This window comes from Falco punctatus (assembly GCF_963210335.1).
Source record: "Falco punctatus genome assembly, chromosome: 1".
NCBI classification, from domain to species: Eukaryota; Metazoa; Chordata; class Aves; order Falconiformes; family Falconidae; genus Falco; species Falco punctatus.
The window spans coordinates 78,930,935-78,948,295 of record NC_137580.1 but is presented as its reverse complement, the minus strand read 5'-3'; the positions used below and the strand labels follow the sequence as shown (position 1 = coordinate 78,948,295).

Here is a 17,361-nt window from a genome sequence, read left to right as displayed (position 1 = left end):
GCTTGTTACTTAGGAGAAGAGACCAACAGCCACCTCGCTTACAACCTCCTTTCAGGTAGTTGCAGAGAGCAGTAAGGTCTCCTCTGAGTCTCCTTTTCTCCAGGCTAAACAACCACAGCTCAGCCGCTCCTCGTAAGGCTTGTGGTCTAGACCCTTCAACAACTTTGCTGCTTTTCTTTGCTCAAGCACCTCCAAATGTAACACTGGTGTGACAGAGCCTAGATTTTCAAAGCTATGGGAGATGTGGGATGCTTTACCTTTCATGTACACGCTGGGAGTCATTAGGTCCATGTGTTCCAGAGGGAACTTGTCCTCAGTTCCCCAAAATACAAAGAATCCCACAAAATCTTCGGGCAATGAAGGTTAAGTTACAGTGCAATACTTCACCTATTTGATGAGAAAAACCCACAGCTTGTAACAATCAGGGTAGAAGACCTGGAAAGCAGTACATGTTATATTCATTTCCATTTAAAACTAACAACAGTGAAACCCAGGAAACAGTAGTTAATAATGGTAACAATAAGAAAAGTAACTACATAGTCTGCTTTGTGCAGTACATTTCTTCATGCTCTGTAAGGGAAGGGTTGCTATTTATGGTATGCTCCAAGTCTGCCTTTCAGAAGACAGCTCAGCTTGGCTGGACAGCTTTCAGTTGCTACTAGAAATATGTCACTTATTAGGAACAGAGGGGATGTTTATCACTGTCCCAAGGGTTACTTTGGCTGAGGCAACAAACCGGCTCAGTTATATAATGGAAAGAGCTGGTCAAAGGATAAGAAATTTATATAATGCATACTCAAGACTGCAGCAGTGCTGACTCAGTTTCCCTTCTGTGTATCTTGCACAGGCAGGGAGCGAGGACACAGCTCTTCCCATCCATCCTCACAACCACCTCAGAGCTATGGAGGCTGAAGTCACCATTAAAAAAAACTCTCCCAAAACTTCTCAGCCAAGAGAAAAAGATGTGTCCGTCCTACAGCTTCTTTTGCCCTCATGGCATCTAGTTTGCATTCAGTCTTGTTACCCAGACCCACCGTCTAGTTCACAGTCTTGTTACGCAGCCCCACTGTGCTGCAACGGTTCAAACTCTCTCCCAAGCTAACTAGAAATGCCAGTTCTAGCTGAGAGGCTCAAACACAGCACCGTCTTATCGGATGCTGAACATCGTCTGTCTGTTTAGTCCTCACCAGCGCTAACGGTGGGACAGTCTTTGCCATAAATTCAGTTCTGATTTCTGGTGAAACCACAAAAAGAAACCCCAACCCTGTCTAGTTGTGGACACCACCTCACTGAGCGCCGCACAGCACTTCAGCAAGAGGCACAGCTACAGACCGCTCAGCCTGTTCCAATCTGTTTGTGTAAATGCTGGACGTCGCATTTCAGCATGGCCGAAACAGCAAGTATGCCACCAGAAAAAACCCTGCATCCAGAGTCTTCTTAAATCCCCCTCCCCACGTTTTAGTTCCCAATAGCAAGGGCATGCTTCAGATGACATGTCTCACTAACCATTACCTTTCCAAGCACGACCCTGTTACCATAATAACACCCCAGCGAACTAACACCAGTAAGTCAGCGCAATGCCTCAGCTTGACCACCGAACCCATAAACCAGCCCCGGACTGTGGCCCCCTACCAGCCGAGGATGGGGGGAGGGGGGGTGAGCCCCCTCTGTGAGGCAGCCCGGGGTGGTGGTGGGGTGAGCCCCCTTCGTGAGGCAGGCCGGGGCCGGGGGGGTGGGTGAGCCCCCTTCATGAGGCGCTCCCTCCGTGAGGCAGCTGGGGGCCGGGCCGGCGGTACGCGGGCTGCCTCTGCCCCCCGCGGAGCCGCCCACCGCCGCCCCGGCACCTGTTGCGCCGCCATTTGGCCATGAGTGAGGGGGCAGCGGCGGAGGCTGCCCCGCTCGCTCGCCTCCTTCTTCCCCACCATCAACTTCCCGGGGCCTAAACGGCCGCCCCAGGTGCCGCCCTCACCCTGAGGGGACGGCGGGCGGGAGCCGCGAAACGCGGCCGGAGCTGGCAGCGCGGCCGCCGAGTTGAGGGCGAGGAAGGTGTTTGTGGGAGCGCGGCCCGCCCCCCGCCGGGTGCCGGCTGACAGGTGCGCGCTCCTCCGCGGCAGCAGCGGCCCCGCTCGCCCCCGCCTCTGCCGGCCCCTCTGCGTGCCCCGCGCCCTCACCAGCCCGGCTCCTCCGGCCCCCGCCCGGCACGGCCCCGGATTGTTTAGTCCTTGGGAAGCTGGTCTGGGTCCAGATTTTGCTTTGATCCTTTTTTTTTTTTTTTTTTTTTTAAAAAAAAAAAAAAAGAGAAAAAAAAAGAGCCAAAGAAAAACAAAACCTGGAGACACAGACAAGGGTTCTAGGAAAAAGTTTTGGATGGGATTATGTGGAAACTACCCTGCAATTCTCTGCTGCCAGAGCAGGCTCAGTGCTGCCTTCTCCCCAGCGGCGCAGCCCGCGCCGGGCGCTGCTGAGAGACGCCCGGGCCTCGGTGCCGCGCCGCCAGCTCCTGCAGTGCCGGAGCCCCTCGCCCCGCCGGCCCAATGCTCCTCCTCGGGCTGCTCCTGCTGACATCTGCCCTGGCCGGCCGGAGGCAGGGGGCCGCCGCCGAGTCCGACCTCAGCAGCAAGTTCGCCTTCTCCGGCGCCAAGGAGCAGAACGGTAAGGGCAGCAGCTGCCGCCGCGCAGCCCGGGGCAGGGGCAGGGCGGGGGCGGCCGGCCGGCGCGGAGCGGAGCTCTCCCGCCTGCGGAGCTGCTGGGCCCCGCGGGGGGAGCTCCGTGGCCGGGCCGCGGTGAGCGGGGCTCGGCAGCCGGGTGCTCGCCCGCCGCCTACCAGGGGAGCGCTGTGGGTAAAAGGGCAGCGGGCGGGCGGGCAGCCCAGCGCCGGCCCGCAGCCTCCCTCTGCGGCCGGGGCTGCGAAACGTCCCATCACCCCCCCCCCAAAAAAAAAAAAAAAAGAAAAAGAAAAAGGAAAAAAAAAAAAAAAAGGCAACGACCCTCGCACCTTTGTACCCTAAATGCTTTTCTGTCGGGGGTGGGGGGGGTGTGTGCGGGTTTTTCTGTCTGTGCGTGAATGAGAGGTGTTTTGTACGGGCTGGAAACGAGGTAATCCTGCATAGGAAATGAGAATTACATTCAACTTTCATGTGTACCTGAAATGTTTAGAAAACTCTCAAATGCGAGTTCCCTTGGGCTGGGGCTGCGCAGAGCTGGAGAAAGGCTCCTTTCATACAGCGAGGGCAGCTCCGGGGTGTGTAATTTGCTTAGCCTCTGAACTCCATATGATTTACATTATTCAGATTTTTAAGCGCCTTTCCTCTTGATCTGCTATTATGAAGTCATTTTAAAGAATATTTTACAAACTGAAACATTATATACTGCATGAAACCACACTTAGCGTAGAATATCTAAAATTAAGGCTGTTAACATACATTGATGGAAACCCTGGTGCTTAACATATGGGGGTGTGTGTGTCTGTGTGTTGAAAAACTTTGTACTTCACATGTCAGCTAGAGCAAGCTTTCTCCCTGGGCACAAACCAACACAAAAGGCCAAGCTGGGAGCTCTCAAAGCTCTCTGAACTGTAATCAAATAAAGCAGAAATTCAGATTTGAGGCTAATTCAATTCTCTCAACTTTGAACTTGGGACTCCCCAGGTAAAATTATTCTACCTCATGTCTTCTAACAGAAAGTAAAGTTTCAGAGACCTTTGCAAGTGCTCTGTGAATGGGTAGAATATGCAGTGCACTAGTGAATTTAGCAGGGGAAGATTAATACTGCTGTGGCCTGCTAATGTGATGATATATGGCACCTGCGGACTGCCAGAGCTGCTGATCAAAGAGCAGCATGGGGATCAATCTCTAATCAGAGCAACTGTGAAGGGCCAGAGGAGAGCGATCAAAAGACTCAGAGTCCCGGCTATTCTGACAGGAAACCAATCAGACTTTGTGCACAGTACAGGAAATTATTTGCTCTGTGTGAGAAAAGAAATCACTCACTTTCTACCCCTTCCCAGCTTACCCGGTGTTTAGAGGCTTTAGGGCACCAGTTTGTGACAAAGTGGACTTGGCACTAATATACAAAGTCTCGTGCTCTTATGCTGCCTTCTATTAAATTTGTGTGGTGTGCATATGAAGCTTATCGACACAGAGAGAATTATCATTGCTTTGCTTTGTCAGGACTAGAAAGTAACCTGCTATGCTGTCAGTATGCCCTAAGACGTTTGTTACAGGATAATGCAGCTGGGCCCTGAAACGCCTCCAGGGTCCAACAAGGGGAACACAGGAGTGTAAAAGGTAGATCGTGCAGCATGGAAGCAAAACTGATGTAAATAGGTGTAAGTATATGTGACAACACAAGCTAGATTCTGTTCACATGTATCAGAAAAGCAGCTGCCTTAGGTCAGGCTTCAACTGGTTTGCAATGCAATTTGGCATGCTCCAAGATACAGTCACTACATCTTAGAACAAAAGCAAAGCCAGGAGTAGGTTGTTTAGGTTTTTTTTATAAATGTGCCCTCAAACTGTATTTTTGTGGTAGTTTACACTTAGCAGACCAGGTTCTTCTTGTAGCTTACTTGAAGTTTGCTTTCTGGTTGTTCAATTGCAAAACCTATTTTAAAAATTAGCACAAGTTTAGGTACAGCTAAGTACCAACCCCTGACTTTCCTTAACTGATTTTAATTATTTGGGGGATCAGTAACACTGGTCAAACCAGTTCTTACTTGATTTAATTAGAGTGATTTTTACACTCTGCTGCAATCTAAAGATTGTATAGCTTTTAGCTAGAGGCAGGTTAAAACTCCCTGGAGTATGCGAATGAGATATTGCTGTTCACATGCCAAATAATCTCTGGTCAGGAGAAAGGGAGATTTTTCACTCACGCAGTCTACAAATAAAAATTCTGTCCTCTACTTGTAAACCTGCTAAATGGCCAAGAAGTTTTGCAGTAGAATGGATTACAGTGTTACTCAGCTGCGCACATGGGTGCTGTAGCTTATTGCTTCAAGGTGATACTGAAGATGTCTGTGACCAGTTATTAAATCAGTGGGACTACTTGTGTTACAAAGGGTAAGCGTGTGCTTAAATATTTATTTTTTCAAAATTGGTATTTATTTATTAGCTAAATTACTATCAACTTCAAAATTACAATTTGATTAGATTTATTTACTAAATGTAGACATAAGGCTCTTGTTTCTGCTGCATAGTGAATGTCATTTTGGGTGGCAATTTCCTAGTGTAAATATGTCATTGTAATTATAAATTAAATATTCTTAGAACACACTCTTTTGCTGCTCCCTCCTAGGAATTCAGTGTGATGCTTGTTGTGGGGCCAGTGTAGCTCCATTTGAAACCACTTAAAACTACCTCCTTGTTTTTATTGGCCTTCTGTTATAGTCAGATTTTCCTTAAGAACAGGTTTTATTTGTAACTCTGCTTGACAGTAAGGGGTTTTATGTGATTTCCTTGAAAAATTCGTATTTGTCTTTAATGTTTATATTTTATTCAACTGAGTAAATATTCATCTCGAGGATCAAAGAAGTTTATGCAACAATTTTCTGGAAGCTGAAGTAGCAGTAAATGGTGCATGTGGTGATGGCTCCCATTCATCTGTATGGACTTAATTTCCCCAATTCTTTGTCATATTGAAAAACAGATTATGCTTTGAAGGTTTTTATGTACTTAGGTGGCTTTATCAGTTCTCTTATGGCTGTCTGATGTATTTATTACCATTTTTTCCATATTGAAGAGTCACAAAAAATTGATCACTCCATTTCTTTTGAGGAATAAAACTGAATCTCTTGCCATATTGAATTTGATCACTTGGGTGGTTTGCTTATTCCTTCTTTTGCTTATAGTTCTTGCTACTTTTCCATCTGCTTTTGACTACTGTCTTTATACAGTATCTTCATCCTATTTCTGTAGTTTCAGCAATGTCTGAGGGAGCTATTGGTGGACTGAGTAATGTGAATGACTTAATTCTAATGACTTAACTCTGGTGGTCTGACCGCACCTGCCTCTGTGATATTATTGGTTTAATCTAGGTTTTATTCTCCTGCCATCTCATGTTGTAATCTGAGGCTGTTTTAGGACAATATGTGATAAACATTTCATGTAATTTTCCTAAGCTATCTAGCTGTTACGATTTCTATGAGAAATATGAAGATGTCTTTACAGAAAATAATGTAAAAACTACTACTGGGTGGCATAAACGATGAAGTGTATAGCATATGTGACATGTACATTTAAAATGTAGTAACGAATTACTTCAGAAGGCCAAGAAACTCAGGTCAGTTAGCAACTCGCCATGACTAACTAGTCATTAACTTTCCTGGGGTCAGTTTCAAGTGTGAATGAACAGCAATTAATAGAGTTGCTGAGGTAAGTCTTAGAAAACCAAAGCACTTAATTGATTTCTGTCAATCCTGCAGCAAAGGTAAAGTACTGGTGATGATCTGTCTTCTGACAGTTCTTAATTTATTTTGACTTGTTGTTTTTGTCTTCCTCCACACGAATAGAAAATCTTAATAATCAATTTCACTAATTGATCACTTCATAATGTATTTCTTAAACCTCCTGAAACGGACAAGGTTTATGTCACTTTCAGAACAAAACCAAAATCAAACAGGAGCCCTTGAGCTGAGTTTGAGGCTCATCTATCTCAGGCCATCCTCGGGAAAAGCTGGTGGATGCAGCTGGAACTGAGCAAGTATCTGAAGTGCCAGAGGGAGCTTCTCTCATCACCTTGGTGTGTGCATGGCCTCACAGGCTTCCTCACCACCACCTAGAGGATTCCCCAGTTTGTGTATCTTCAAAGGGAGTTCCCAGCCTATCCGGGGATGGGGACAGCATTGCAACATAGAGTTTCTGATTAAGTTCATTTAACTCTGGCTGAACACCTGAAAGAAGGTGTGGATGTCCAAGTGATGCAGCGATCGAATCCTTGCAGATAGGAATGTCAATGCTTTTGCCTGAGTGCAGTCATTTGACTGCAAAATGATCTCTTATAAATGAACATACTTTAAAGCAGTGGGAATTGGTGCCACCTCTACTGTCTCTTCTTGAATTGATGAGTGCCAGTACAGTCTGTTGACTACTTCTTGGTAGCAGAAATTTTCTTCATTTTGAGAAGATAAGGAATTATAAAATACAGGCACGTGTCATCTAAAGGGAAACTTGATAGCGATGCAATTTTTCTCAAGTTTAATCTATTTCTGTTTAGTCAAGACTTGTTTTGAAATGTTTTAAAGCCCTTTTCCTGGAGAGTGAAGAATTACACCACATCCTCTTTTGACTTTAAGCAAAAGATCGTGGCAAATTAGAGAAGTTCTTTAACACTGCAATAATATTTTTTTTTTGTTGTTTAGAAGAAAGTTTTAAAAACTGGGGTTTTTTTTGCCTTTGTAGTTGACTTCTGGTATATTGTCTGCTACTCAGCAGAGTGCTGTTTTGGACTTCGCCTTTGTCCTGCTACTTCTCTCAGTTTCTTCTATTAGGTAAAAATAAAGGGTTTTAAAAGTACAGACTATTTGCTATGAGTCCCAAATATGTAGTCATTCCAGCCTTCCTGTATCTTTGTTAAGTATCTTGAATGGAATTTAAAGAAGAAACATGTAAAATCTTATTTTTGCAGAAACTGGTTATCATTATGTTTGCAGATCATACCGTAAAGCTTGATGTCATGTTGTTTGAGGGTTTTTAGTTTGTCTTTGTCAGGTACAGAGTTTTATGGTGGAGAAGAAACACAGGACATACCTTGAGACACTGACACCTATACTACCACAGGGCTTATGCTGAACTTTGTCTGCACATAAACATCATGACTTTTATTTATTATAACTTTATCCAAACCCTTGAAATCTACTTATTACATAGTCAACATGTAATAGCAAAGTACTGGTTTGCATCCTACAGCAGTGGTTGCGCATTATAGCGGAGTGGTTTTGGGGTTTTTTATTGCTGTTGGGTAGCTGCTGCTTTTGGTTTTTGCTGTCTGGCAGTTCCTGATTACTAGAAGGAGGATGCACTGTGCAAGCCCACTTCCCTTAGCTGGAAATGAGCCTTTTCAGTTTCTTTATAGATAGCTCTTCCCTTTATCAGAGAGCCATGCCTTTGCTTTTTAGTCACAAAGCACATGCCATGGAAAATACACTTCCTGGTGCATAAGCATCTTAGGAATTGGCTGGTGGTATTTTAACAGGAACCTGTGGCACTTGGAAAAAGTTACAAAACAGAAAATGATTAAAGCTAACACATAGAAATGCAGTTATTTTAGTAGCATTTGGGTATCTGTGTGAGTGCTTAGTTTGTTCTCAGTGTTTATTTTTTATTTATTATTAATTTCTGAGAAATTAATTGTACGCTAAAACTTACTCAGTCCTGTCATTCCCTTTTGGGGGAAGCTTTTACAGCTTGTGTTTTAATGTGAAATGCTTTTTTTCAGGTAGGTGAGTGAAAATTCATAATGTGCCATCATGAAGCTAAAATATAAACTTATGTTTTCTAGAGGCTTTGTTAAATTTTAGGATGTTATTATAAGTTGGCAGCACCAGGAAAATGTATTCGTGGCTCCATTCATAGACATCTTAGCCATTAGGTTCATCTGTCTTCTCATCTGCTCTTGACAATCTTCTGTTGAGCTTTCATAAACATATCCCCAATGTTACATTGTGTTCTTTGTGTTTAAATTCACGATTCCACATGATTCTAAGCAGTTTTGCTTTATGTGAAGGTGCCCCATCTAAAAAAGCATGTGTATGTGTACAGGAGCACTTCTACACATTTTCATATCAGAATCATTTCTACAGAAGCTGGTTGGCTGGGTGAGGCAAGGTAGGACTCGACCCTCATGGAGAAAGTCTTATACACAGAGAGTACAAGAACTATTAAAAAATTAATGTAATTTAAGAGAGAGAGCCCAGCTAATTCCTTGGTCTCCTGCAGGCTTTCTGCATTAGGGTTAGCAAGGGATGTCTGTCTTCTGGGTTTCATTAGTTTTATTCCAAATACCCCATCTTTGTTAAGCATGCCCACAGTTGTGGACTTTGACATAAATCTTGCGTTGGCATGACTGTACGTTTACACTGGGTTTGTAGGCTGCTTGGCTTCTTGTCACTGTGGATTCCATTGAAATCCTGCAAGTGTTGCCACCCCTTAACCCACGTCAGTGTGCTTTTACCTTCTCTGCCTAGTCAATCAAGTGAGTTGACTGCAACTCAAGTTGAAAGAACTCATCAGCTGTTAAGTCTCTTCGAGCCACTAGATTATTATTCCCCTGTGTGGCTGTTCTCATTCAAACTGGGCTAATTTTGGGACTATGAAGGTTAAATCTGCAGTGAAGATGTTCACAGTGGTAGTTGCTACTTTTTACTCTTTTTTTTTCTTTCTTTTTTTTTTTTTTCCTTACTGCCATTTTCATATGCAGGTGTTTGGGAGTGGGGAAAAAGAATATGAATTAACCTCCCATGTACTGCAGTCCAGCATGATACAGGCAGAAGCAGCATTTGCACATGAAATAAGAAAATGTTCAAAGGTTATTTACAATGTAGTGGCATCCTTTTATAGTAGTGGGAATGGGAGAGTTGAAGGGAGTAACCAGTACCACCTTTTTTCAGTGGCAACGTGCCTTTTTGTGAATTAATCCTCATGAATTATTCATTAATCTTGCACTTTATGGTAAATTCATTCAGGGTATCATTATAAACACAGATGTTTTAAGGAGATTCTTCTAGGGCAAAGAGCACCTCTGTTTCTCTGCTTCCTGAAGGCCCCAGACACAAATTTCTCCTTGAGTTTGTTAAAGCTGATTATTAGCTGTACTAAAATAGAATGCAGGCGTGGCTCAGTTTGATCACCGTTGTACTGACTTCATTGCATGAAGGGCAAGGTACGTACGGGTTCTGAATAAAGCCAGGGGAAGGGCATGGTGGCAGCAGGGAGGTCGAGGCTTTCCTCTGGTCGTGCACCGTGCCAGGACTGGCTGGAAGCAGAAATCTTTGTTTTGAATTTTTTAGTACTGTTTTCTAGATGAACAATGGCATTAGTTGGCTAGCTATCCTTTTACATTCCTTGTGATACTACAGTTCTACTAAAGGAAAGTGAGGGAGGTCTTCCAAGCTTTCAGCAAAAGTCTGGCGTAGCCGGTGATAACTTTGAGTGCTGGATTTAAACTCCCTTATCGCCCTTTTGTGGCTTTTCTTGAAATGTTAAATCTGTCTGCCTTGGAAAAAGCAAAGAATGTCTTGGGAAAAGGAAACAAAGCTGCTTGTGTTTCCTGTACATTTAATTCCTTTTTGCATTGCTTCTGCTGTAATATTCTTATTATAAATTGGCAATAAATTTTGTGAGAAGGTGGGGGGGGCAGGAGGTTAGGTGATGAAGTTAATTAGGGAATTGGTCCTGTAATGTGATAAATGGCCTTCATACTAGGTTCAGGCAGTAAAAGGTAAGGGAGTGGTACCCTTTTTGTAGTTTTGATATTCTACATCTTTAAACCGTTACTCAGTTGCATATCAGCAAAGTTGTAATTTTCTGTGAAGGAGAAGTCCAGATGTAAAATACCAGGGAGTGTCATATTTGAAGAGTGGTTCACGCTGGAAAAATGGTTTTGGAGATGCTCTTAGCACACCTTCCCTGTCAATCCACACCTGTTAATGTCTTTATGCAACTTTTAAAGCATCATTTATTTAAAAGCATGTGAAGGGGGAAAATTACTTTGCTAGAAGACGTACTGATTTGTGAAATAATGCATAATAATCGCTTGTTTTAATTGCTGTCTTTAGCTATAGTCATTTCCACAAAATTCACTTGTCCAGTCCTATATTAAACTGTTATTTGGGGAGCTGTGTTGGATGAACCATTGCATGGTAGCAACTAGAATATCTAGGAAGTTTGATTTTTATTTTTTTTTTTTTAATTATTCCCGCCCCCCTCAGTATACTTTATTGCGTAACCAACTGACTGCCTTCACCCTTGTTCAAAACAGTCAGAGGCATGAGTCCTAGGGGCTCCACGTTCCTCCTCAGATTGACAGGAAACCAGCACTCATTTTATACAATAGTTAAACATTAAAAAAGACATATGGCACAGGAAATTCTTTTGCTGTGTGTGAAGGTATGGCATTTCCAAACTGAAAGTGTTGTTCTGACTATTTCACCGGTAGTGGTGAGTTATATGAGGCTACTTCCATCTGCAGAAAGTCTGTTTCACTTGCTTGTGGTTCTGGGGCTCGTTCAAATGCTCTAAAACAAAATAAAAGGAATGGATGTAATAACTTCTTTATGGAAAAGTCATAAAAAGCTACAGGGCCGTGTAAACAAATTGGGTCATTTACAAGATGTTTAAGTGATGGATATTCAGTCCAAATTCAAAGGTGTGGATTAGGTTTTACAGTCATCTTGACTGAATTTTGCCCTCAACAAGACTTTCTTTTTCTGCCAGGAATGCCTTTGACACTACAGATGACAAATTCTCAGAAACTGTTTTCAAACATTTCAGTGCATTCAGGCTAAAGCTGAGAAACAGGAGAACAATTTGGTAGTATAATTTGATCTTTTTTTAGGTGAACGAGGGGCTTTCTTGATCCGCATGGTTACACTGTAAAGCCGTAGTGGAACTTTGTGGTGTTCATGGGGAAAATAAACTAAAAGATTTTCCCTTCTGGATGCAAACATGCCTGAACTAATTACAAAGCAACCGTTTTGGCTCTCTGCTCTGTTCGTATAAACAGGTTTGCACAGAACAGCAGCGACTGTGATCCAAGTTAAACTGCACTAGTCACAGAAACTTATGTCTCATCTAACTGAAGCATTGAACGTTGTATCTGTGGTGCATCAACTCACGAGACCCTTGTGATTCATTTAATCATTTTTCGGAGAGTACTGAGAAAGTGGAGTGGAAAAGAGGATAACATACATTTACAGATTAAAAAATATTCTGCAGAGTTTATGTGCTTCAATGTAAATGTAAGCTTATGTATGGAAAATGTTCTTACGTTCGGGGAAGGGATTGGTGTTACCTACTATGGGGTGCTTTCCTTCTCATGGGATACAGTTGCTCAGCTCTGCTACCAATGCAACTTCAACTGCCTTTCATAATTCTCCATGCACTAAAATCTGCAGACCTTTTCAGAAGAAAAAAAACTTTACTCAGTGCAAGTTTGGAGTTAGTTGTAATTAACTGTACATGGGTGAGACTACCTGTTTGTATGTAGAGCGCTACGTAATGAGCTGTTGACTTATCTTTTGGGTGCTTGGTACTGTGCCTGTGAAGACAGTAGTTGTTACTTGGGAAGCATATCTGTGTGATTGATTATACAATATTTGAAGAAGTCCATCAGAAAGTGAATAAATGTTTGTAAAACAAATTGTAAGTGTTGATTGTAAGAAGGTTTGTATTTATAGTATTGGCAATTATGTTTTAAAAATATTTTGGAAAGTGGTCTATCTTAATATCTCAAGGCTTCAGGATCTTACTACTTAGTGTGTCTGTTACTCAAGGAAATCCATACCTGCAAACATTTCTGTTGCTTGTGTAGCTGCAGTGGACCTGAACGTGAAGTAAAGCCTTGTAACTGAAGAGCTAACAATTAATGGCTCCAAAACAAACATGATTTCTAGGTAAGGAGATGAAATTGTTGTATGTGATCTTACCTAAATGCTACTTTTAAAAATACAGCAAAGGATCCTTGTTAGGCCTGCTTTCTTTTGTTTGTGTCATACAAGAATACCCAGCCCCTGGGAGCACTGCATGTCTATAGTCAGACTAGAGTCTAAACCTTGAAATACTCTTAAAAGTTTCTGCTAAGCACTCACTGTATTTCTCATAGTAGTTGCTGATAACGGAATTCACAAAGTACCTCTAGTGCTAATGCAGCCTTGTAGTTACTCCTTCTGAAGCAGAGATTGAATTTGTGATGAACAGCGTCTTTACCGTTAAGGGTCTTTGCTAGTACAATCTTCCAGCAATCTTTACCTATTTTTGTAAGATCCTTTATAAAGATTGGCATAAGATGTTGAGAACAGCCACCTTTTTGATTTCTTCATTGAGGATCTTTAATTTATACCTGCAAGAACTACTGTGTGTGCGGGGAAGTGGGTGTCCTAGGCTGAATCCAAACTGGACAGGCAGAGAGTTTTTGAGTTCGTTAACTTTCATCTCAAGAGAGACCGTTGAGATCATCTTACCTGATGTCTCAAGAGTGCCACACCTCAGTGAAGTGAGTATACCAGTAAGGAGTGCTCTGTTACTTAAATATCTACACATTTGCAAAATTATCTTACTGCTTGTGGGGGAAGAGATGGTTTTGTATAGTTGTCAAGTAGAAATATAAACGTTTCTAAAGCACATGCTTGCCTTATCAGAGTTTTCTAAGATTCTCGCTGATAGGCCTCACTAGTCAAGATGCATGTGAAGGTACTGTGTAGTGATACTACCTAATGAAATAGTTGTGGTATTTTTCTGTTTTGTTACTACTTTTAATTAATTACCTTACCAAAATTCAGACCTGGTTAGTTCTTTGCGTTAGGGAAAGAAACCGATGATGCGCTTGTAGTATATGAAACACTACCGTTAGTTTTACAGGATCCGTAGCTTCTCTTTGAGATTAAGTTTGAGAATCTACAACATTATAGTTAAGAATACTGTTTCAAGGTAGGATTAATGCCTTGCATAAAGCTGATTTCTCTTGCTCATTATTGAAAGAAACCCAGATCTTTTTAATGGTTCTGATTAATCTGAAATAGTTTTAAATATTTCACCATAGAATAGACAATTAGTTTTCTTATGGACAATTTTAACAGCACAACTTTTATTTCTAGCAGTAGTTGCTTAATAGATGGTCTTTAATTCCTCAAATTTATACGTATGTGCACTTCTCTGTGGTTTATTCTTTCATTTATGCATGTGGCTGTTTAATGTATGTTCTAATTCTGTTTAGTTAGATATTCTTGGGATAGATTGACTTGTTCAGATTTTTTCACTTTTAGGAAATGTTTGGTAAATTTTATGTTCAGTATTTGCATTTCAGATGAGAAATATGTTCTCTGTAGTTTTTTGAAAAGCAAGGATCCCTTGTTATGAGTTGGCTTGGGCAAGCATTAGTGAATATTGGAGCTAAAACTATTTTGACTGAATTAAAAGTGGGCTATAGCATTATGTTAAACAGGTCCCCAAATGTTCAGTAATGAAAAGTGTATAATTTAAATAGTAATCTTGTTACCTAGCAGTAGTTCTTCATATATACATACATGATAAATAATACATTTCACTTTCATTTTCTCAGATTTTCAAAGAAAGGAGTCTTCCCTGCCCTTTACGCGTCAGCTGTTCATGCGTTCATTTAATTCCAGGCAGTAGGGGCTGTTGAACATGTGGATCCTACCCAACATGCAGCTTGCATGTGGCTGATGCACTCCGCAGAGGGATAATGTCTCATCTGTGTGGCTGCAACTGGTTCACACCAGCTGGTTTTGGAATGTGCATGTGCACCCAGATGTTGCTACTGAATGCAGAATGGAGTAGCTATTTATTTCTGAGTCCTATCACCCCAGCCCTTCTTCAGGATCTCAGAAGACAACTCTGGAATATGTTTTTGGTTTTGTTTTTTTAAAGTGAATGGTTTTATTAATGAGTCACAGCTTTTATTTTCTTTTTTTTTGTGTGTGTGCATGTGTGTGTGTGTTTCAATTATTGCCTCTGCTGCATTCCCTTGGTTGGCTTAAGACTTCAGGGACAGCTACAGTATGATGATGTTAACTTTTAGTTACAAGTAGCTGTTTTTTCAGTTATATTTGCTCCTTTCCATCATCTTTTTGTAGAATATTCATTGCTTTGAAGCTTGAGGTCCATCCTAAATGACATTTTGTAAAGTAATGTTTGCGGTAATAGATTGTATTTCATTAACTCCTGCCCATGCTTTAGTCAAATCCTTAATACAAAGGCAGCTGTAAACTTGCTGCTTACTATAATCCATGCTATTCTATGAACTAGTGTTTTATTGTATTTACTGTTCCCTTAAGTATGAATAATTCCTTACTGGCAGTACTTTGGATAGGTGTAAAAGATGCAAAGGTATATTGAAGAGTTGTTCACTAAGGTACCCAAAAGTTTTTACTGTGTATGAGGGATTCCACTGAAGTTGAGAAATGATGGGATCTACTTACTAGGAAAAAATCACATGCTGCACATTTGCAAGGTCAAGCTGTTGTCATTAATTCAAAAGCTTGGAGAAAGGATCATCGGGCAAGGTAAAACTTTTTTCAAACTTTTGATTGTGTCCATAAAATGTGAAATTAAGTTCAGCAATTGTATTCATGTTTGCTATGGTACTTGTGCCTGTCTAGCTGTAAAAATAATTTATATATTTATGTGCATGTGAATTGCTTTCTTCTCTAAAAAAACATGAAATTAATAATGGCTGAAGTTTATTTATGGAAAGTAGTATTTAAAATATAAAAGCTTATCATACTTTTGTATTTTGAACATTATTTTACTTTCTAGTTCTTTCATTAAGTGCTCTTCCTAAGTAAGGAATGCAAGCTGTATGTAGAACAGCAGGACTTACACCCCATTTGCAGTAAAATGTTGATGGACAGATATGGAAATCTGTGCTGTTGATAAGAATTTAAAAGTACTTTGATAAGAACTATAACAAAAAAAAAGCTTCTGCCTTTATGCTAAGGGTGAAATGGTCTTTTTCATAGTCAGAGAATAGTTGAATAATGTTGGATGTATTATAGAGAAGTGGTATACATTGAGAAGTAAAGACAGAAAGGTGAAAGGGAAATCAGTGTTGAAAGCCATCTGGGGGGGGCGGGTGGGGGGGCAGAGATGTTAGCAGTAAACCACACTGCTGCATGGAAACTGTCTTTCTGTATATATTTTTTTCTTTCTGTAGTAGAAGGCTGAGTAAAAGGGCTCCAACACAGTAACACTGCTTTGATAACCAAATGTGGTTAATTATTTTGTCATACTTTTGTGCATATATATGTTATTTTATAAGTCTGCTAGATGGATATCACCTGATTTTTATATTATGTAAATGTATTGAAAGGGGGGTGGTGTGTTTGAAGATTTTTTGCAGTGTAACAATCAGGACTTGAAGCTGTAAACAGCAAAGACTGCAATCTAGTCTTCAGAAACACTGCAACATACCGTCATGGTTTGTCCTTCTACAGAATGACAGAGCCCTTTTTGGAGTGCTACTCCTCAAAATGTAGGATATGTGCGGTGGTGGTGGTTGTTTGAGCAGGTAGGTCTTTACCTACCATTCAGCTGAAGCTCTGGTAGGCAAGCTTCTGATGCTTCATTAGCTATGTCCTGAGGCTGGCTTGTTAAAAAGTAATATTGGAAAGTCATTGTCTTTGTATTTATGTTATTAGCCCATCATGATCAATGTGAGTGGAGGTTTATTTTTTCAGAGAAAGACATGAATACTGTGTCGTTTTTCTCTCTCACTTCATGTTAATCAGAGTTCATATCCAGGGAGTGAACAGAGAAACCAATACTTTCAGCTGTGATAGTTTTTCATCATAAAACATTCTTCAGTGTCATGTAAGCACTTATACATCTGATGAAGTACAGATAAATGTAACAGATTCTTAGGCTTTTTTATCAGTATTGGATTCTCAACATAAGCAATCTGTTTTTCCCTGTTTTCTCCTTGTGCACCAATATCAGTGTCAGCCACAATCTTTTGAATTGCTTGTCTTTTGTGCAGCTAGGAAGTGTGGTTTTAAGAGACGGTTTTGTATCAATAACTGTCATTACTTTAAACGACAACAAATGATAATACTTGTATAAATCAAGATCAATGTGTTTAAAAAATGAAACTTAATGGCAATGGAAAAATCATACATATCTGAAAATTCTTAATATAATTTCTTTTCTGGCACCTGCTTATATTGCTGCTAGGAACTTGATCCTTAAAGCAAGAGATGAGAATGTAACTATCTGCACAATGGCGCCTTGGTGCCAAGATAGATTCAGTGCAACCATTTTTTTTTTTTTTTTTTTTTTTTTTGTTATTCCTTGCACTTTTGGAAAGAATGATTTCATAATGCCTAAAATGTTTCTGAGGAGAAACAACATTGCCACCAAGACTTTTTCTTTCTCTCTTTCTTTCTTTCTTTCTTTTTTCTTTTTCTTTCTTTCTCTTTTTCTCTTTCTTTCTTTCTTTCTTTTTTCTTTTTCTTTCTTTCTCTTTTTCTCTTTCTTTCTTTTTCTTTTTCTTTTTCTCTTTCCTTCTTTTTCTTTTTCTCTATTTCTCTCTTTCCTTCTTTTTCTTTTTCTCTATTTCTCTCTTTCCTTCTTTTTCTTTTTCTCTATTTCTCTCTTTCCTTCTTTTTCTTTTTCTCTATTTCTCTCTTTCCTT

The 17,361-nt window shown here is 40.8% G+C and overlaps 1 protein-coding gene across 1 annotated transcript in view; it reads left to right on the top strand.

Annotated features, from left to right (window-relative positions):
- Positions 1-2,176: 2,176 nt before the first annotated feature.
- PDGFC (platelet derived growth factor C) overlaps positions 2,177-17,361 on the top strand; it is a 136,153-nt gene continuing 120,968 nt past the window's right edge. The window contains exon 1 of the mRNA XM_080385330.1: positions 2,177-2,652. Within this exon, the coding sequence (XP_080241456.1) occupies positions 2,535-2,652 (118 nt within the window). The 5' untranslated portion in view covers positions 2,177-2,534. The remainder of the gene's footprint in view (positions 2,653-17,361) is intronic.